Source organism: Eschrichtius robustus, chromosome 20, assembly GCF_028021215.1.
Source record: "Eschrichtius robustus isolate mEscRob2 chromosome 20, mEscRob2.pri, whole genome shotgun sequence".
NCBI classification, from domain to species: Eukaryota; Metazoa; Chordata; class Mammalia; order Artiodactyla; family Eschrichtiidae; genus Eschrichtius; species Eschrichtius robustus.
Window position 1 is genome coordinate 11,610,841 of NC_090843.1, and position 20,298 is coordinate 11,631,138.

The following is a 20,298-nucleotide window of genomic DNA, read 5'->3' on the forward strand; positions in this document are numbered from 1 at the left end:
TTAAACGAGGCCGTTCAGGAGAGGGAGGAATTGGCGTCCTTGTTTGTCAGGGTTGTGAGAACACATAACAGGGTGGACACAAAAGCTGGGGCCTCGCGTCTTGTCCAGACTGCTTGCCGCTGTCCCGGCCAAGCACAAACGGTATAGCGAGGGTGTTCTGGATGCGCCAAGGACGCGTCTCAGCTCACCAGTGACCGGCAATTTTAACAGGAAGGTCACGGCAGCCTGCACCCTGACTTTGGAGCTAGATGCAGGTGTTGGGGATGGACAGGTGTCCACACCTGCCACCGGCCCTGCCCACCTGGCTTTGGAGCTGCCTGCTCCCCTCGCCTTGATGGCTGAGGAACAAAAACGGCCACAACGCCAGGTGCCGGGTTTAGCCTCCCGGCTGGACCCTACATGGGGCAGCCAGGCAGGAGCGGCTGGGCCATGATCCGTGGGTCCCGGCCAGCAGAGCCGCGAGGTGGCGGCAGGTGGCTGCGGTTCCCCTGTCAGGCGGGAGGGAAGACCCTATCGCTGACCCCATCTGTGGGATTTTCCACCCAGCGCGTCTCCCTGGGTAGCGGGGGCTCCTCTCTGAGGCACTTCTCATGCCCGGCCACGTGCAGTGAGGCAAACCCCTGCTCTGCCATCCTGGCCCCCACTGGTTCTGCAGCGGGGAACAAACTGAACCATTGTCCCAGTGAGCAGAGCCACGTGTTTTAAGTTTTAATGCTTAGAAGTCCCAGTTGGCCCAAGCTCTACGGTGCTCTTATCCAGGAGCCACAGGGTAAGCCAAGGTCCTATGTGTATGACTGGCCTGGTGGGAGCGGCGGCCCTGGGACCAGGCAGCAAAGGCCTCGTGGGGCACTGACTCAGCACCGATGGCAAGTGTCAGGGACTCTGCAGCCCAGGCCACCTCAGCCGGCCCTGGGGGTTGCTCGGCCTCTGAGCGCAGACTCGGAGCCCTGTCCTGGCAGTCGGGGTTCCTTGGGCACCAGGACGCAGAAGTGAGGGGACCACGGAGATATTGCCCTCAGAAGCCTGACCCCCCGTGCCTTGGTCTCCAGGGATGGACTGTCTCGAGCTCACAAAGAAGTTGGGGGGTGACGTGACTAACTCTGTTTCTGTCTTCTCCTCCCCTCCTCCTTTCCAAATGCCCCGAAGACCACTGACGACCCGGATGATGCTGCCGGGCACAAAAGTTTCATCTCGGCCACAACGCAGACAGGGTTCTGCGACTGGAGCGCGCGGTACTTCGCCCAGCCTGTCATGAAGGTAGTGGTGTGTCGGCAGCTCTCAGGGTTTAAAGCCAGAATCCCCTGGCATGCACTGCCCCCATCTCCTCAGCAAACGCACACAGGACTCCAGAGCCCCGGCCTCAGGCCTGGGTGTCTGAACCCCTCTGCTCTGAGCTCAAAGTCTGATCCCCACTGGTTTGCTCGCTGTGACCCTCGGGGGCCACATTGCTGTGACTCCTAGCAGCCCAGGTGCAGTCGCGCAGGCCCTGCCCTGAGCCGTGGCCCGGGGCAGGTGCCGGCTGCACGGGGCCCTGCTATGCCCACTGGCCTCCTGTCCCACCGAGGGTGGCTGTTGAGGGGAACGCCAGACTGCTGTCATGGTAGCTGGTATTAACAGGTAAAAAACAGTAAAAGAAACAGACCTCACTTACCTGCCTTTTCCGAGCTTGCCAGTATAAAATGTGTCATTTTGTCTTGATTAGCAAGGTCATCCAGGCGGTCCCCAGGCCTCGCTTGGGCCGCTTCTGGCTTTGGGGAGTGTTGAACTAAGCTAGCTGACTGGGGTAATCTGGCTTATTCCGGGACACTGCCTTCCAGGTGTGATGACGTGACGTGTGTCCTTTTGCTACAGACTCAGGCCACACGTTCAGGGTGCCAGGGTGAGACAGGGCAGTGCTGTCAGAGCTGAATCTTCGTGCCCATCTTTCTGCAGGGAGTGCTGCAGGGGTTCATTTTAGACTTCGCTGGTCTAAAGCACGTTCTTACAAAACCACCTTCCTCTTCCCTCATAGATAATGGAAAATTGAAAACTGCGGCTTATTCTTACTTGTATATCAAGCTACATATCCAAGTAATTTCCAGGAAGAGTATTTGGACTCTTATTACAACTTTTCTCCGGCCTTCCTGTTTCCCTGTAGTGATACTGATTTTTGTCAGTTACAACACAGAATAACATTTGTCAGTGCCTGAGGCATGTGACAAGAGTTCTAATTTATCAAGCCCCGTTGCTGAAAAGGAGAAGCACTCTCTCAGCGAAAACTAGGATCCACGTAAATGTCCAACAGGAGGAGAATGGTTAAAAAAGGATGAAGTATTTGATACGATATTATTGGAGCTATTAAAAAATAAAGCTTTAAAATTAGTAACATAAGAAAATGCTCATGATAAAATTTCTTTAAAAGGGGAAAAAAACAGGACGTAAACTGGCCACAGGATGGCCATACTTTCTACACTTAGCACGAAGTACCTTTATAATCAGGAAAAAAATATATTAAAGAAATGACCCCAAGAGATCACTGAGGCCTGTTACAGTCAACCAAGTGTGTTGTCCACGCCAGGGTCGGCCTGCTCCTGCTGACCTGTCCGCCCACAGAGAGGACATCTCGGGCTCCTCTGGCTAAGGAAGGAGGGAGTAGGCAAACACCGGAATTTGTCCCAGGAGACAGTTCATCGCTGGTGCTGTAGGTAGCGAGTTGTCCTTTAGATCTGTGGTACATACCATCTGCTTGAAAGTTAAGGGGGTTTAGTCTAATAGTAATGGAAGTTTGGTTTCGTTGATACAGTCTCCTGCTTAAGGCAAGTGCGGTCAAGTGCCTTGGACCCTAGGTGGTTGGTCTGCCGTCTCACTGAAACGGCAGTGACTGTAAGTCTCAGAAGCTACTTGGTGGGGTGCTGAGCGGCTGTCCTTGAAGTCTCCAGGGATGCCTGTTCTCAGTCATCTACCCGTGGGGAGAAGTGGCATAGGTAATCCAAAACACGTTTCTCTTAAACTTAGAAATGAACTTGACTTTTCCCTAAGGATTTGCTTTCCTTTCCTCAGCACCAAGTACTCAGAGTGCAGGTGCCCTCCAGGAGCGCACGTCAGCTGACCGCGGGGGGGAGGCTCCGCAGGCAGGGGCTGCGGTTTGTGGGGACCTCTACTTACGTGTTTACGTGTTTCACTCAGATGCAGACCCACAGCCACCACTGGAAAAGGCGAAACAAAGCTGCAGGGACAGAGAACAGAGGGCAGGGTGTTGGGCTGGGGCTGGGGGGAGGGCTTGACTACAGAGGGCACGTGGCAGTTTGAGGTGTGGGGGACTGTTCAACATGCTCACTGTGGTGGTGGTTACGTACTGTGCCCAAAAGGGTGAAATTTAATGCATGTGAACTGTATCTCGGTCACCCTGATGCTTTACGAGAAGTGTGGCCAGATGATGGAAATGCCCATATTTGGGTATCAGTGCCTGCAGTGAACTCTGATCTGCACTTCAGAGCTTTTTCCTTGGCAGTCAGTGGTCTTCACCCCTTAGATGTCGTGCCCAGAGGTGGCGGGTTGAACCGGGTCAGCCCGCAGCCAGTGCACACCCTCCCGGCACTGCTGACCCCCTGTCATTGTTTGGGGAGGGTGTTTGTTATTAAACGAGGAGAGAGGCAAGCACAGAGGTACTCTGTCCTGCCACAGAACTCGCTTTGTTTCTGGTGGGAACCCAGGGAGCTCGGTGTCTGAGAATTTAGCATTGACATCATGAGCCTTCCCCAGGGGTCGTGCTGCAATCCTGATAGTCGCGTGCCTGTCGTGAATTTTATCCTGTGCACTTGGACCTCTTTAAATTCAGACGCATTGAGGGTAAGACCCAGCCCTGTGATTCACAAATTCATCATATGAGAACCTGCTCTACGTGGAAATGCCCGCCCTCAGGCTTCTGCAGGCCCTCTGGTCTTCCTTTGTTCCCAAGCCCAGCCTGCCCCAGTGACAGGCGAGGAGCGAGGGGGACACCCTCACCAGCCATCAGCCGCCGGCTCCTCGGGAGGCTTCAGGAGGCTTCAGCACCGTAATTGGTTTCTGTTTGAGGAGAAGCCAGGAGGTGTTAGGAATCCGAGGAGTGTCGTGATCCTAATCATGTAACACTATTTCCCACACCCACGTCCCTCCAGCTCTGCTTAGAGGAAAGCGCAGCACAGTCTGGGTCTGGGCTTTTGTTTAGTCAGAAGCTTTTGTTCAGCCTGCAGAGCCGTGGGGGGAGGGGAGGAGCACATGAGCGGATGATTAAGAAAGGCTGAGTGGGAAATCGTCTGGCTGGTCCCTCCGTCCATCCTTGTGCATCCCAGCCGGCCAACGCCGGCTGCTTCTCATGGCCTCTTCTGCTCTCTTGTCCTCTCCTCGTCTCTCTCCACCCTCGCCTCCCACACTGTCCCACTGCTCTCCGCCCCTGCTTGTCCTAGTGCTTCACGGCGATTATCCCCAAGACGATGCATGCACTGGTTCCTGGGCTGCGGTTTAGTTCAGTTCAGTTCTGCAAGTCCTTCTCTGAGCTCAGCAGAGCCTGTAGGCCCGTGGGACCACTCCCGGGAGCACCACGCTCTGCTGCTTAGGACTCAGCCCAGGGCAGTGATGCCCGGCTATGCCGTGGAGGTCAGTCTCTCTGTGGCCCCAAGGCACGTGTGGCCGCACTCCCATGTGCAGCTGCCTCCCGTCCCCCTTCCTTCCTCCCGCCTGCCCCCACCATGGGGAGTACAGTCCGGAACTTCATGCCTGCCTGTCCCACTCCCTTCCTGCTTGTCTAGACCCTTCCTCTAATTTATTCCCGCAGAAACGAGAGATTCATTCAGGTGCAGTCTCAGTCTTTTCATGTGGGGTTTTCTTATTATTGTTCTACGTTATTGGTTATTTGTTATTTGTTTTCAAATAATCTCTGGATTGTCATGAAACAAAACCAACTGGTAAAACCCACCGTCTATCCCAAGTACCTTTGTGGGGTTATGTCTACAGCACTAACTGTGCTCTGGAGGCTCTGGGTGACTTTTCTTCGGTTGTCTCCATGTCAGGATATCTTTGCTGTTTTTCTGGGTGTAGTTTTGTGATTTTTAAGAGAAAAAAAGACAGGAGTGTAGCAGTGAAATGCTGGAACACAGAGGCCTCGGCACCTGTGCACAGGGACGAGGTGAGGTTTGGGGTTGTTCATTTGTGATCAGAGGTAACACAGAGCATTCTAGGAGAAGACACAAAAGTGCTCCATGACCGTTTCGTGGAATAACTGCCTAAAACGTGAGCTGAGCTCCTCTCCGTGTAGACGTTACCTCATTTCTCAGCCACACGTACGCACAGGCACGTGCACGTGACCACGTTCACCATCCTTCATCCTGATGCTTTCTCCAGGATGAATATGGGCTCCTTCTGCCTGTGCGGTGTTACCTGGCTGAGTACAAGGCTGGTCAACTCAGCCAAGAGGAAGTAGGGTTTTTCCTAGTTTATTTGATTCCTTTTGTATTTTGGGATTTTACAACTCTGAGTTTTCAAGCAGGGAACCAGAGTTAGCCAGATTGACTATGTGATTAAGGAGATACATCTTTTTTACATGACAAGTGATTGTTATGAATAAAGTAGACTTAAATCCTAACTTATTATTTGCTAAGTGTGGCCCTCTCCTAGGCACACCCATCCGTAGCCCACATGCACCCACGGCATGCACACACGCCAGCCATGAAGCAAGAAGGGCCCTTATCCAGGAAAGGGGACTCTTCCAGCATCCATATACTTCACGTGCAGATAAACTCCGTCTCTTGAAAGCTGATTAGGGAGGGCAGAAGTTCTCTGGCATAGGGTCGAAGCTCCTTCCTCAATCTCCACCTATGCGGAATCCGATGCCAGCTTCACCCTCTGCTGCATTAGGTGGAGTGGGGCGGGCAGCAGCTCCCAGAGAAGATCCCACCCTCAGGCCCGGCCTGCCTCTCACAGCTGTCACAGGGTAGCCATGCCCTGGCTGCTGTCCTCTGTCACTTCTCATGAGCTCGTTCATCTTCTAACCAGATGCCTCAGTTCCCTTTGGCATCAAAGAATAAAAGCAAAAGTCTCTGAGCACAGCCCATCTTTTTCTGATTTTGCATTTAAGGGTAAGAAGGAGCAAATTTAGTGTCTGGCACAGCAGGGCCCTTGGTGTCCCCTCCTGCAGAAAACACCCTGCCCTTATCCCTGAACCTCCCCTCAAAATCTGTCTGCCTTGAAAGCAGGCCCCCTGCTGCCCTGTCAGAGTGCGACGGCTTCTGGCTTCCACGGTTGGGCCGTCGGGGGGGCAGGGGTTTCCTAAGTCTCCACTCCGCACCCCCACGCCGGCCAGCCCTCCCCCCACCCGGTCCCAGGTCTCAGAGCCTCTAAGCCCAGCGGCCAGCAGTGAGCGGCACTCACAGCATAGAGAGGGAAACTGCTTCGGGGATTCAGTGACCAACCTCTGACTGTAATGCTCTGCTCTGGACTGCGGTAGGGGACTGGACACTGGGCTGACCAGAGAACCCAGATTCTTTAGCACCAGTGGAGGAGGAATCATCTTATCTGGAAATAACTGTTTTTTTTATTGTTGAAGATCCCGGAAGAGCATGACCTGGAGAGTCAGATCCGCAAGGAGCGGGAGTGGCGGTTTCTGCGAAACACCCGCGTCAGGAAGCAGGCGCAGCAGCTCATCCAGAAGGGTAAGCACTGTCCCCAGGGGCCACCGCGGTCGTTGAGCAGGCGCCCACCCGCCCTTGTGCAGGGGAGGAGTGAGGCTGGCGGAGGTGCTCGAGGGAGGGAGGAGTGCCAAGGTGGGGCACCACCCGCCTGCCTGACAAGGCCTGGTCCCGGGAGACTCTGTGCCTTTGCCCTCAGGCAGACTTGGAAGCTCTCTGGGATCATCGTCCAGGGAAGCTCCGGTCTTAACTGGCAGCTTCTGGGCAATTGTGTCTTCTGCCTTTTGTCGTTTCCAGAGAGGAAGGAGCAAGCCCTCCTCAGGCCCTGGGGTCCACGGCAGGGTGGGCCTGTGTCCTCCCCGTGGGGACAGAAGGCAAACACCAGGCCCTGGTTGTGTTTACCTGGACCCCACCAGGCCCCCAAATAATTGCTCTCTATCACCCAAAACTGTGTCATCAGTCACATTTCGACCAAACCTTTTACTAAATTTGCCAACAGATGCCCAAACCGCCCACTTTGCATGCCCCCCAGCCCCACCCCACCCCACCCCCACCCCCGGTGAAGTGGCAGTGAGCAGCGTGGACACGCAGGCTGCCACAGGGAGGGCTGCTGGGCCGCGGGTCCTCCTCATCTTGGCTGCAGCAGCCCCCCAGGCACTGAAGCAGGGTGGGAGGGGGCAGCTGAGGGCCTCCACCCTGTGATCAGGACAGGGACAGAGTACCGGGCCCCTCACCACCCCCCAAGGACGAGCCTCTCTCCTCTCCCTCTCCCAGCAGTACAGCCCCCGCTGGCCCGGGAACCGACCCAGTCCCACAGCTGTGAGTGTACAGGGCGTGGGCTGGTCTTTTGGCTCTGCCTGAGCCCTCATCGCTGGGCCAGCTTTGGGCGGTGGACGAACGCTGCCAGGTACCACACAGAGTGGATAAGCAGGCTCTTAACGCTTCTGTTGAATTATTGTCGTGACCTTGCCTCCCTGTCCTGTCAAATTCTCTTGATTATTACGGGTTACTTTTTAAAGTTGAGGGTGAGAACCCACGAGACCGTCCCTGCCTGCAGGCAGCCTGGAGTCAGGGTCTCGTCCCTGGCCCGCCTGCCCAGGCCCGGCGCACTCCTTGGCCCACTGAGCACTTCCAGGAGCAGTGCTGTTTCGGAAGCACTTCCGCGTGCATTCACAGTGCTCTCCGTGAGATGCTCGGGTCACGTTTCATTAATGTGCGGTCACTTCTGCTAAAACCAATCTTGGTTGTTTGTAACTCGCCTCTATGAAAGCACTGTCGCAGCTGGATGTAAAGCCTCCGGGGATGTGGAATTCAGAGTCTGCAGCTTTCTCCAGGAGAGAGCGAGCCGCCCAGCTTGATAGAAGCTCTCCGAATTATGGGGTCAAGGGCCTATTTTCTTGGAAGTTGGTGGTTCTTTAGAACCCCGGGCCTATGGACGGGGACAGCAGAACAAATTGGTTTCCCTGTACCCACGGACGCAAGCTGGGAGCCAGTCTTCTGCACACAGTCGGACATCTGAGGGTGGTGAAGGCCACACTCTGGGCTGGTGTTGCTGGTCAGCATTGAGCAGGGAGTGAAATTAGAGCCAGCCACTCGAGAAACAACCAGGTTTTCCAGACAAAAAGGAAAAACAGTATCTCTGTAAATTAGGGTCAGGGGTTCTCTTTTCCAGTCTTTGTGGAAAAAAAGAGGTCTGCTTGTCAGACACACACCGAGGGGAACTGCTGAGCCGCTGGAAACCTTAGCAAGTGAGCTTGCCGACGGGAGCATCACTGCCGGTGGACGTGGGCAGGGAGGACAGGGCCGCTAGAGAGGCCACAGCCTCCTCCGCTACCTGCCGCGCTCGGAGCCTGGACTCCTCATGAAACTGTGGTTTTATCTGAGGCCAGCCGTGTGCTGGGAAGGCTGTGAACAGTAGAAGGATGGGAATCATGCCTGCGGGCCAAGCAAAGTCACCAGACAAGTCAGCGAGGCCCCGGGAGACGAGCTGGGAAAGTTAATGCTGCCTTTTCTATCCGTGACCCCTCCGGCCACCCCCAGTGACACCGTGACTTCACCATCATACATGGATCTCTGCATGTGTGCAGAACGCCTGCAGTGACTCAGGACCTGGGTGTCCCCTCATCTTTCCTGGGTCAAATCACACCCCTGTCCTGGGGAACCCACGGCTGAGGGGGAAGGCACCTCTGGGCAACAGTTAAACCCTCCGGGACCTGTTTGCCTGTTAGTTTAACCCCGTCTTGATTGTTGAGCGGTTTTCTGTGTTAGCTGTTTTAGCAAAGGGAGGCGGAAAAGGACTGAAATCGTGGGTGACGGCAGCTCTCCCGGCCGGCGCCAGGTTCACGAAGCGTGAGCAGCGCCTCTGTGTCACCCAAGACTTGCGTCCAGCCACTGAGGAGGGGGTGACTCCGGGGCCTGAGTGTCATGAGGGCTGCTCACCCTCCACGACATGCAGGGAAGAGGGGCCACCACGCCTGGCTCCTCTGCATCAGCCTGTGTCGTTCTCCAGAAATGTGTGTGAACCTGTCTGATGCTCTTAGCATTTTTATCCTCTTTTCGTTGTTCTTCTAACGCTCCTTCAGGGCCACGAGGGTTTTTTCCCAAGTGGCTGTATTGGGGCCTCGTGAACAAATCCCCGTTCACATCCTCTGTGTGACTCGATCATCTGCCTTTCAGTCATTTCAAGGTTTCCACTTTTCCAGACTGGAGCCCCCTCCCCAGGGCTTTGGCTGGATTGCAGACATTGATGGCCAGACCGAGGCTTCAGCCTTGGGTCTCAGTTATGAATCGCAGCTTACTGAGCTTTATTCCAAAATCTTTGGCGCTCTTTTCCTAAAACCTTAACCAGTGTGCACTGATCTGAGTATTGCTGACGGGTTGTCGCAATTATATATCGAATGCTAGCCGTGTCCAAGCAGAGGCAGGGCCCTGCTGTCAGGAGCCCACCCCTGCGCTGTAACCCCTGCTTTCCTCTGGGCCCCTCCAGGTCCCCAAACATTAGGGACTCGTGTCGGCCTTGGTAAAATACATCATTGACATTTACTGCAAATTGAGACCCATAGTCGTGTGTTTCCCTTGTCAGGTATCACAAGGCTGGATGACCAGATATTTCTGAACAGGAACCCTGGTGTCCCCTCCGTGGTCAAGTTTCACCCCTTTACGCCGTGTGTGGCCGTCGCTGACAAAGACAGCATCTGGTACGTGGGGCACTTGCGGGGCTGGCCTTTCAGCTGGAGAACAGGTAGCCCCGGGGGGTGTGGCCAGGATTCCCCCCTGCACCCTCCTGGTGTGGAAGCTCCTCAGCCCGGGCCTTTGGGCTGTTTCGGTGGGGGCAGAGGGGGGGTGGCTGAAAAACTTGCCGAGAGACGTCCCTCCTCCTGGTGTTGCCCGCGCCCTCCCAGGGTTGCAATTGGCCACGTTACCACGGGCGTTCCAGAGGCCTGAGCACGGTTATGTGTGGGCCGGCACGGGAGCTTCTGGTACTAAGATGGGGCCATTCCTGTGCAGTGAACAGAGACCGGTGCACAGGGGCTCATCAGGATCCCACAGTGACAGGACATGTGAGGGACCCGCTCGTGTGCAAGGGCAGCAAGTGCGTGAAGGGAAAGTGTCAGTAACAAGACACCATGTTAATTCATAGTGACCATTGCCCTTATGTCACTGAGAAAGTGCCCACTTGATGGGAGAGAACCATGGAGGCGATTCTTTTTATAGCTGATAGAATGGATAGAATTCTTACCTGTTTCTTATTCCTCTCCTTTTTTATACATAACGTAAAATTTACTGTCTTCTCCGTTTTTAAGTGTGCAGTCCAGTGGCATTAAGCACATTCACCTTGTTGTGCAGCCATCACCACTGTCCATCTCCAGGATTTTTTCATCACCCTAAACTGAAACTCTGTCCCCATGAAACACTGACTCCTCCTCCCCGCTTCCCAGGCCCAGCACCCCACACTCTACTTTCTGTCTCTATGAATTTGTCTATTCCAGGAACCTCATATAAGTGGAATCATCTAGTATTTGTCCTTTTTTGACTGGATTATTTCACTTAACAAATCAGGTGTCAGAACTTCCTTCCCTTTTAAGACAGAATCATAGTCCATGTGTAGGGACCACATTTTGTTTCATCCTTCATCCATTGATGAGCACTTGGATTGCTTTCACCCTTTGGCTGTTGTGAGTGACACTGATATAACCTGGGTGCACAGTGTATACCCAGAGGTGGAATCCTGGCCAAACGGTAGTTCTGTGTTTAGTTATATTGAAGAACCACTCCTGTTTCGCATGGCAGCTACACCATTTTACGTTCCCACCAGCAGGGCACAGGGTTCCAGTTTCTCCACATCCCTGACAACATTTGTCCCTTTCTGTGTTTTTGCTGGTGGCCGACCTGGTGGGTGTAAGGTGGTATTTCCTTGTGGCTTTTGTTTGTATTTCCCTGATCACTAGCCTTATTCCTCTCTTATTCCCTGAAGTTTTTGGGACTGGGAGAAAGGGGAGAAGCTGGATTATTTCCACAACGGAAACCCTCGGTACACGAGGGTCACGGCCATGGAGTATCTGAATGGCCAGGACTGCTCACTCCTGCTCACAGCCACAGGTGAGTGGGGTTTGCGTGGTGGGGACCTAAACCCCAGTGCAGAGGTGGCGGGGGACAGATGCAAGACCCCAGCACGAATTGGCACAAAGCTTCCTGTGACCTCGATTGTTTCTTCTGGCAAAGGGGACTAACCACTCCCAAGTGGAGGCCTCCGTCATTAAAGGCACACCCATGGGGAGAGGTCCTGCTGGCAGCCCTCCCCAGGAAAATAAAGTCCAGCCCCAGCCCAAAGCCAGCCCCCTGGCAAACATCAGGCTGGGGGTGGGGGGAGGACGAAAACCCAGAGTGGTGCGGGCAGCCAGTAGGGTCAGTGGGGGGTTTGAGGACAGATCACACTGAGCCTCTCTGAGCGCCAAAGAGGAGGCAGAGAGGGTGATTCCCCGGGCGCAGACACAGCAGAGGAACCAAGGTCCCTTCAGGAGTCGGGTCCCAGTGGAGATGCAGCACGAGGCTTGAGTTCTCCAGCAGGGAGGCTTCGCTTCTCAGCAGAGATCAGGCAAGTGTTTCCCAGTGTGTCCCCAGGTGACCTCATCCTCCCTCTGCAGCTTGAGGCAAGGTCATCCTCGTGTGAAGGGCTAGTGAGGCCGGAGAGCAGGGTCCTGGGGGCAAGCAACACCAGGAGGAAGGACGGAAGGACAGACGGACAGGCAGCCAGGTGGTGGACCCACACACTCAGGCCCACCTGGCTGCCTATCTGCCGGAGAACACTGGGGCCTCTGCCCCGTTCTGAGCCTGGAGAGGCAGGAGGAGCAACCCGCCCATTTCCTGAGTCGTGTGAAGGGAGATGGGGAGAGAGAGGCCCTGAGCACCGTCCCCTTGAGACTGGCTCTTCTTGGCAGGTGATCCCCTCGGGGGGGATCGGGAATGCTGAGGTGGAGGCACAGCCCTGAAGCCCAAGGTCAGGCCAGAACAGGCCTCACTCTGCCTCTGATCGGCTCCTCACCAGACAAGAGAACCGTCTGTCCCTCGGGCTGGGCGGCCTTTGTCCTCCTGTGCCTCCGGGGAGGGCCCTCCTCCCCTTCCCAGAGCAGCCAGGCCTGCATTTGAATATCCTCTCTTGTCTCCCCAAGATGACGGTGCCATCAGAGTCTGGAAGAACTTTGCTGATTTGGAAAAGAATCCAGAAATGGTGACGGCCTGGCAGGGGCTCTCCGACATGCTGCCCACCACCCGAGGTGGGTGCTCCCCGGGGTCCTGCAGGCACTCAGTCCACTCAGACTCCCCAGGTGACGACCCAGCCAGCCTCCTCCTTGGGAGACTCTGCTCGCGGGTGGAAGTCCTGCCGAGCTCTGACCAGCCCACAGCCCCCGTCCTTGGCTGGAAGCTCGTGTTGCTTGTGAGAGCATGGCCACGGCAGGGCCTGGGGCTGCATTCTGTGCCCCTTGTGCCCGAGTGAATCCCCTCTCGGTGATGAGCACACAGCAGGCGCCCCAGTTGTGTCTGGTCCGACGGGGGAGGCCAGTGCGCTGCCTGCCTGCCTGCCCTGGGCTGACAGAGGCGCGGCTGCAGCACCCGCCGGCCGCCGCTGTGTGTGCTGCCTGTCGGTGTGCACGGCTGCCCCACGCCCAGGGTGAGAGACAGCAGCGCCGCCTGCCGGTCTCTGGGTCCGGGCCCACGGAGGTCTGCACCCCTCAGCCCCGCGCTCGCTGTGCACACAGCATTAATGCGGCCGTAGGTCTGGATTTCCAGAGACACCCTCAGCCGGAGCCACCCTCCAATGTGGTCGCAAAGCCGCTGCCAGATGGAGGCCGGAGCGGCTTGCTGTCGGCCCCTCTGCTGGCCTGGGGTCTCTGCGTGTCCTCGCGTGGCCAATCAGGTGCCTACGTGGCTGCTTCTCTCCCCTCCGTCAGAGCACCTGTCCTAGGGAGACGCCGACCCTCGGGGGCACGGCCGGCTCCACGGCAAGACGCTTCCTTATGTGTTAATTTTTTAAATAGCCATGTTTTTAAATTTTCTTCAGGAACAAAATGGTCATGCATACCCACCTCCACAAGACCCAACACAGCCGTTTTCTTGTTGCTCAGGCCCCTTTGGGCCCGGTCCTGGGCTAACATGGATGACAGCTGCCGTCACAGGTCCCTCTGTCTCTCTCTTGCTTTTTCCAACATTGGAGCAAAAGCCTGATCCCTGCCCTGCAGCGCCCCCGCCTCCCACCCTCTCAGCCCCCAGCCCCGCCTCAGGCCCCCCTCAGTGCTGCAGCTGCGGCGGAGCAGGTGGCTGACGGCCTCCCCGTGGCTCTCAGGGGCTCACGCTCACAGGTTTGTTTCGCTGCGGGACACGCTGGACGAGTTGAATCGTGGTTTTCAGTCCTTAGCTTTCTGCTGCCGTCCCAGCAGCTGACACGCCCCAGGCTCCAGCCGTTCCGCAGACGCCTGTGCGGGGAAGCAGGGTCAGCCTCCCGGCCGGGCCAGAGGATGAGAAAGTGGGGAGCCCACTGGCAGCCCAGTGGATACACTGTTGTCTAGTTTATTCCTCTTGCAGCAGCCTGCCTACCTGCCGCCCCCAAATACCTGCCACCCCCAAGTGATGTGTCTGTGGTTTTTTACCCGCAATGCCACTTGCCTTTGCTCTAGTGAAGGTGAGAGCAAGGGTGGACAGCATGCAGTTTGGGGGCGGGGAGGGGGGAGAGCCTAGCTGGGAGGAAAGGAGGCTGAGGTGACAGCAGTACAGTCTCAGGGCTCCCCTGCACTTGTCTTCCCCAGACGTCACCTGTGTGTGGAGAACTCCTCCTGGCCCAGGTGTGCACTGCAGCCCTAACTTGAGAGTGGTTCCACCTCTGTAGACATGTTTCCTACAGACTCCTTCCTGCTGGACCCTCTCCCTTTCCTGGGTTTCAGAAATCCCCCCAGGAGAGGCATTGTTGCTGAGGGGCCAGGAAGCTGGTGGGGGTCTTACCGCCAAGTCTTTATCAGCAGGTGGCGTGAGGGGGGCTTTGGGCAGGCACGCAGCACTCCTCGGCTGCTAAGCCAGAGTTCGTTTGGTCTGTCCCCTGCCTTTTGACCAGGCAGCAGTGGGCTTAGCAAAAAGGAAGACATTATTTCCTTGTTCTTTCAGGGGGATGGAAGGTGGAAGGGGTGGTGTGCCTGGGAGGCTGGCTGCTCTAAAGGATCAAGACAGGAAGGGCTCGTGTGCTGCAGGGCCCAGAAGGGGCGCGCTGAGAACCGGGGAGCCTCTCCGGGCCCCGCATCCTTCAGTCTCCACAGCTTCCCTCTGCAGCACGGGGATCGCAGCCCCAGCAGGGCTGGAGAGACCCCCGATTGTAATTTCTATTTCAGGAGCTCAAGCTCAGTAACCGAGGGGCAGGTCTGGTGGAATTGTGGCCCCTGTGCCAACTTCTCGTTGCCTTCTGCCCATCAGCAACTTGTTTCTTTTTCTTCACCCACCTTGGCCTCTGACTTGACAATTACAGAGCTGTGGGCTGGGACCCTGCGGGGAGAGCTAGCAGCTTCTACAGCAGTTGCTTGTCAGCGTCTTGGGGGGACCCCCCACAGCTTCAGAGTTCTGGCTGTGGTCCCCCGGGACCTTGTCGGGCTGTGGTCCCCCGGGACCTTGTTGGGCAGTAGCAGCAGCCCCCGCTCCCTGCTCCAGATTACCGCCCCCCGCCTCCCAGGCACGTGAAGCTCCCTGTGCTCCGCAGTGAGGTCCTCCGCCTGGTCTCGGGTCCCAGGCAGCCACGAGCTGTGGCGGGGGGAAGAGGCACCCCTGGGGGGGCTGCGGTCATCAGCTCCTCCCCACGCCTGTGACGGGGGATCCTGCACAGCTGTGCACCCCATGAGGCCTGGCCCACCGTGTCCTTCAGCTACAGAGGGCGTAGGGGGTCTCATCTGTGAATGCTGGTGTGTAGGGCATGTGGGAGGGAGGACTTGGCACTCCCTGAACAGTTAGAAAAGTCTGCCTGTGAAGTTCTCCTGCACGCTCTCCAGCTCAGAATCTGCTCGCCAAGTCGCTGTCGTGGCAGCTTGTTAGCAAAGATTTGATTCCGTGGTTTGTGACTAAAGAGACTGTTTCTTGCAGGAGTCATACCCCTGCTTTTCGGAAGTCATGTGAAATGTGCAGGGTCTCAGCATCATCTTAGCATGCCCCTGGCTCCCGTGTGTACATGTACACACAGGCATGGACATGCATGCATGCATGTGCACACATGAACACGCTCCTGTGCATGCGTGTGCAGTTAGCCTGGGGACACTTCCCTCATGGGGTACCCCGCGGTCAGGAGAACTTAAGTCAGTCTGGGTTCACGGCCACCCCCAGAACTGAGCGAGCCATGTTCTGAAATAGAACCGGTGGTGGGACCGCCCATCCTTGGGCCACGGCGCCCACAGACACCCGGATGGAAGCACACTTCCCACCCCCCGAGGCCTCCTCACTGACTGCTGGGCCCCATGAATGAAGAGCTGTCCTCACTCTAAGGACCTAAACGGAAGTGTCTGCCCTCCTCCGGGCGTGGCCAGTGGGTCAGCTCCTGCTGGTTGGGCTGCACTAACCGTGTGCGCGTCCGGCCACTAACCTCCACTCACTGGAAGTGCCCACGCCATGTCGGGTCATGTTTCCCCCAAGCCATAGCGCTTCCAATTTCCTGTCTAGAAAGAGAGTCTTCTTAGCCAAAAACCCTGATCATTGGGTTTTCACGTTCATAGGTACGTTTGGCCCTTTTTTTCCACTGCAGCCGTGCCCTGGGCCACCGTCTGCCCCTCCCTCCTGTTTCCTTCTTGGGTGCTGCCCTGACTGTTTGTGGCTTGTTTGATTTTGGCTGATTTGGCTCTGGCTGGCCTGCTTTCCCTTGCATCAAGCCCATAATCCCTGTTTCCTCGCAGGTCTGGCCCGAAAGGTCTCAATCTTTCTTGACCGCAGTAAGCAGGGAGGTGAGTGCCTTCTCCCTTATCTGTGAGTGCCAGGGGTGGGAGCCGGCTCCTCTGCTTTGCCTGAGGACGTTCGCTAGCCCGCTGTGCTCTTCAGGCAGCAGAGGATCAGGGCTGTGGTTTTTCTTATTCGTTCCATCCGCACAGTCTCCTCCAATACAAAAAATCATCGCCAGCTGAGCACTCAGATCTCATGGGATGAATGAGGTTGGCTGTGTGAGTCTCTGGGAAGAAATCTTAACGAAAGCCGTAGACAGGACTCTCCCTGGGAGCCGAGGCCTCATGGTCGCACCTCCCGGCCTCCTTGGTGGCCTCACTCACTCTTGGGCTGGCTCAAGGACAATTCAGTTCTCTGCTCCAGGCCACCTTCACAACAGCCTGGGAGTGGAAAACAATCCAGATCCAAGCCTGCTGGAGTGAGGATGGCACAGCTCTGCAGGCTCACAGGGAGGATATCTCACGATTCCATTAGGACAGAAAAGTCGTTCCAGATTGAGATTTGTGTTCCCACCAAATTTTTCAAAAAAGAATCTTTTTCAGAATTTAATGCAAAGTCTCTTAAAGCATCTGTTTCCATCTGAAAATCCATATGTAAGTTTGATAGTTACTAAAACACCTATATGCAACTGACTGTGGATACACATGGTAACACTGGGTTAGCAAACCCACATGCCTGCTCAAAACGAGTCCTTTTCTCGCCTAAGCTCACTAGTCAGGTAAATTGTAAAGAGATGGAGCCTTATGAATCCAGGCAGCAGATAGAATTCTTGACCTTTAATTTGCAGCATCTGAGTTTAAAGTGTGACCAGCCTTCTGGTGAACTTTCTGTCCTGGTCTGTCTTTAGTCACTCCCTAAACAAGGGTTCCCTGCAGGAAGGCATATGTGGCTACGGGTCTGACAGGGTCCCTCGTGCCATCAGAACTGGAGGGGGTGGAGAAGCAGGTCCCGGGAGGCTGAGAACAAGATGTCCTTACAGATGTACAAACTCAGTTTCGTATTTTACAAAGGACTCTTTTAGTAAAAAGTTCAAAAGGAAGGAAAAATAGAAAAGAGAAAACCCGAGACTGACTCAATCTTCACTCCTTTGCTTCCCGCCAGCAGTGGTGGCGGTGGTGGTAACGGGAAGGATTTCTCTCAGAAAGAGCCTCCTTGGGTTATCAGAGGAATGACAGGGTCACTTGCCCTGAAATCCTGAAGAGGAGCCAGGGGACACCTTTCACGGTCAGGACCTGGGGCGGCCGGAGGAGGGCAGCCCCATCCCCTGGTTGTCAGCTGCCCAGGGGGCAGCAGCTGCCCCGGAGGGCAGGGAACAGATCGTCCAGCACCGGTGTGTGTGTGAACTGGACGTAAACCTTGGGCCTTGGGTCAGCTGTTGGTATTCGTTGCCTGGAGCAGCTGGGCAGCAAGCAGGGCGCCGACCGCAGAGCACAGGGGTGGCTGGCGGGGGGAGTCACGGCTGCCCTCCCCTCCCAGCCTCACTCCTCCTCCGGGGTCACAGGCACATCTGGAGTCTAAAGTTAGCGGGACCTGGTGAGCAGGAAGCCCTCTCAGTGCAGGAGGCAGGACGCGGGGCTGGGTGGCAGCCCCCGTGGGCCCACGCAGGATGGGGCACTGGCCGCGGGGAACGACGGCTCCCTCCTCTCCCAGGAGGTGTGTGCCTGACCCTGTCTCCTCTGACCCTAAGCAGCTGCCAAGTGTTCTGGTCCATCTCCCAGGTGAGAAATGGAAGTTTAGGTGAAATCATTTGCTCCCGAGGAGCCCAGTTTTCTGTTGCCAGCCCTGTCCTACACAGGTGTCTCTGAACCTGCCGGGTGTCCAGGAGGTGTTCTTGGGCCCTGAGGGAGGCCTGATCCCGTGGGGAGGCACTGCGTCTGCATCCCTGGGGAGGGAATGGAGGTCGCCATCCCACAGGTCTGAGGTTCTCACACATGCCTGGTTGGGCAGGGGCTGGCCCCTCCTCCTCGGAGTTCCAGAACCACAGCTCCTAAGGGCGTTTCAGGTTGGGGCTGATGGGTCCTTAGGGATCAGGTCCACATGACATGTCCTCAGAGGTCAGATCCCCATGTTGGGTTCTCAGAGGTCCGTTCCAGACGACAGGGTCCTTAGAGGTCAGTCTGGACTGGCCTCTGAGCCTGGAGGGCTGATCATGGACATCACAGGGACCCAAGCCTCTGAAACAACGTGTTTCTTTTTTTCACTGTCTGCTGGGCCTAGGGTTCTGTCTGGTCCCTGACTTACACGTTCCAGCTTCCTAGTCTACAGCCATCCCTGTGCCGTACGTCTATATTTTAATGAAGAAATTCCCTCTTTGGCCAGCTTTTGGATGGGAACATGTGAGCAGGGCTCATATCCAGGATAAAGTCAGACGGGAATCTCTGCATCCTGGCGGGGGCCGCCCACCACCCCTGGCCCCGGGCAGTGAGATGGATGTCACACTAGATGGACCGTGATCTCAGGCACTCAGGGTGCTGGAGTTCGCCCAGTGGGGGAGAGGCTGCAGCACGCGCCAAGCCTCCATCAGTCGAGCACTCTCTGTGTCGAGGCGGCAGCGTGGACAGGGAGGAGGGGCCCTCCTGGGGGGAGCCCAGAGCAGCCTGCCTGCTCCCGAAGAAAAAAAAGCCCAAGGAGGCCCAGGGGAGGGAGGAGGGGCACAGGCTCTGCCCACAGCTGTCACTTTTCTGGGGATGGGGAAGGAGGAGACACTGCTGAGGCCGTGCTCCCCAGGAACGAAGTGACTGGAATCTTCACTCTGGTTCAAAGTCACAATGTTCCTGTCTTATGAGTTTTCCTTAAATCATAGCCATCAATTTTGTTCCTTGTGCTCAATACGTCAAGGAAGAGTGTCACCTTTTTTATCATCTTTTACCAACTCGTGATGAATCAGATCATCTCTCCTCCGCTGTGTCTGGAGGTCGAGACACAGGCTTGGTTGGGAAAGGTCTCGAGTGAGAAGGCCAGTGGTTGCGTTCCGTTCTAGGCAGGAGGACGGGCCAGGACCCCAGACCTACAGGAGAATGAGGTGGGGGTCGGCAGGCGCAGGAGGTGGGTCAGGGTGCAAGCAGACTGTTGTTTTTATCCCAGCAGTTTTCACGTTGATCTGAGACTCTTCCACGGATAGGAGCTCACTGTCTTAGGTGACACAGCTTCCGCAAACAGTCTGGTACAGCTAAGGAAGCAGCCTCGCCCAGATTTGTCTGCTCACACAGGGCGCCTGCCTCCCGGACATGTACAGGACTTGGGAAGACCTTAGGAAACACGTTTCTTGTCTTTGCTGGCTTCACCGTGCTTTACAACTGGTTTAAACCAGAATTTGGTCTGCATCAGAGAATCTAGATTTAAAACAGGACTCAGAGCTCACGTGGTCCACGTCCCCAGATCCTCTGATGGCCAAATGGGCACACCTTCCAGAGCCTCCAGTGCAGATGGAGACGCTGGGGCCCTGTGTGGGAGCTGTGTCTCCCCAAATTCACGTGGTGGAGTCCTCGGCCCCAGCGCTCAGAGGGCGACTGTATTTGAGAGAAGGATTCAGTTGAAATGAGGTCACTGGGGTGGGCCCTAATGCAGGGCGGGCCCCCACTGGCTCTGAATCCACCATGAAGGAGACTCAGCTAGAAGGAAGCCACCACCACTTCATTTGGAGGCCAGGTCGGGCTTCTTACCCCATTGGGAACGGCCGCGGCCTCCTCTCTGCTTCCTGCGTGGGCGTGGGGCTGAGACCCCCCCCCCCAGTCCTTCTGTGGTCCCCCCAGACCCTCCCCAGCTTGTTCCCGTGACCCCAGAGCATCCCAGATGCCACCTGGCCACATGCTCTCATCGGAGGACCACTCCTTAATTACACGGCTCCTGAAAGCCCCACGGGGCTGACACAGAGCTCCAAGTGCACTGTTAAGGACGCCCAAGAACCAGGCCACCCCATCAGTGGTCCATGGATACAGGGGTCTGTGAGCCTCTGCAGTGACCTGGCGCCCCAAGTCAGGTCGTAGGTGGGCGCGTCCTCTGTGATTCATTCACGTCATGCACACCGGGCACATGGTGAGGGGAAGCAGGTGGCGTGGTTTCAGGCTCTGCTTGTGGGCTGACTGGTCACAGTGTGACTGGGCTGTCCCGGACAGAAGTGGGGGCCCCATGCCCTGCGTTCTCCCCTGCCAGTCCTGATCGTGGTGACGGGTGAGAGGCCTCGTCTGCAGCCTTGTCACCA

General features: G+C 56.3%; 1 protein-coding gene across 2 annotated transcripts in view; it reads left to right on the forward strand.

Annotated features, from left to right (window-relative positions):
* Nucleotides 1–20,298, forward strand: part of RPTOR (regulatory associated protein of MTOR complex 1) — a 353,634-nt gene that overhangs the window by 324,742 nt on the left and 8,594 nt on the right. Inside the window, exons 24-28 of one of the 2 annotated variants that reach the window (XM_068529624.1) lie at nucleotides 1,147–1,260; nucleotides 6,560–6,665; nucleotides 9,724–9,838; nucleotides 11,116–11,240; nucleotides 12,311–12,415. In XM_068529624.1, coding sequence (XP_068385725.1) covers nucleotides 1,147–1,260; nucleotides 6,560–6,665; nucleotides 9,724–9,838; nucleotides 11,116–11,240; nucleotides 12,311–12,415 — 565 coding nt within the window. The remainder of the gene's footprint in view (nucleotides 1–1,146; nucleotides 1,261–6,559; nucleotides 6,666–9,723; nucleotides 9,839–11,115; nucleotides 11,241–12,310; nucleotides 12,416–20,298) is intronic. The other variant, XM_068529625.1, reaches the window with a different exon arrangement.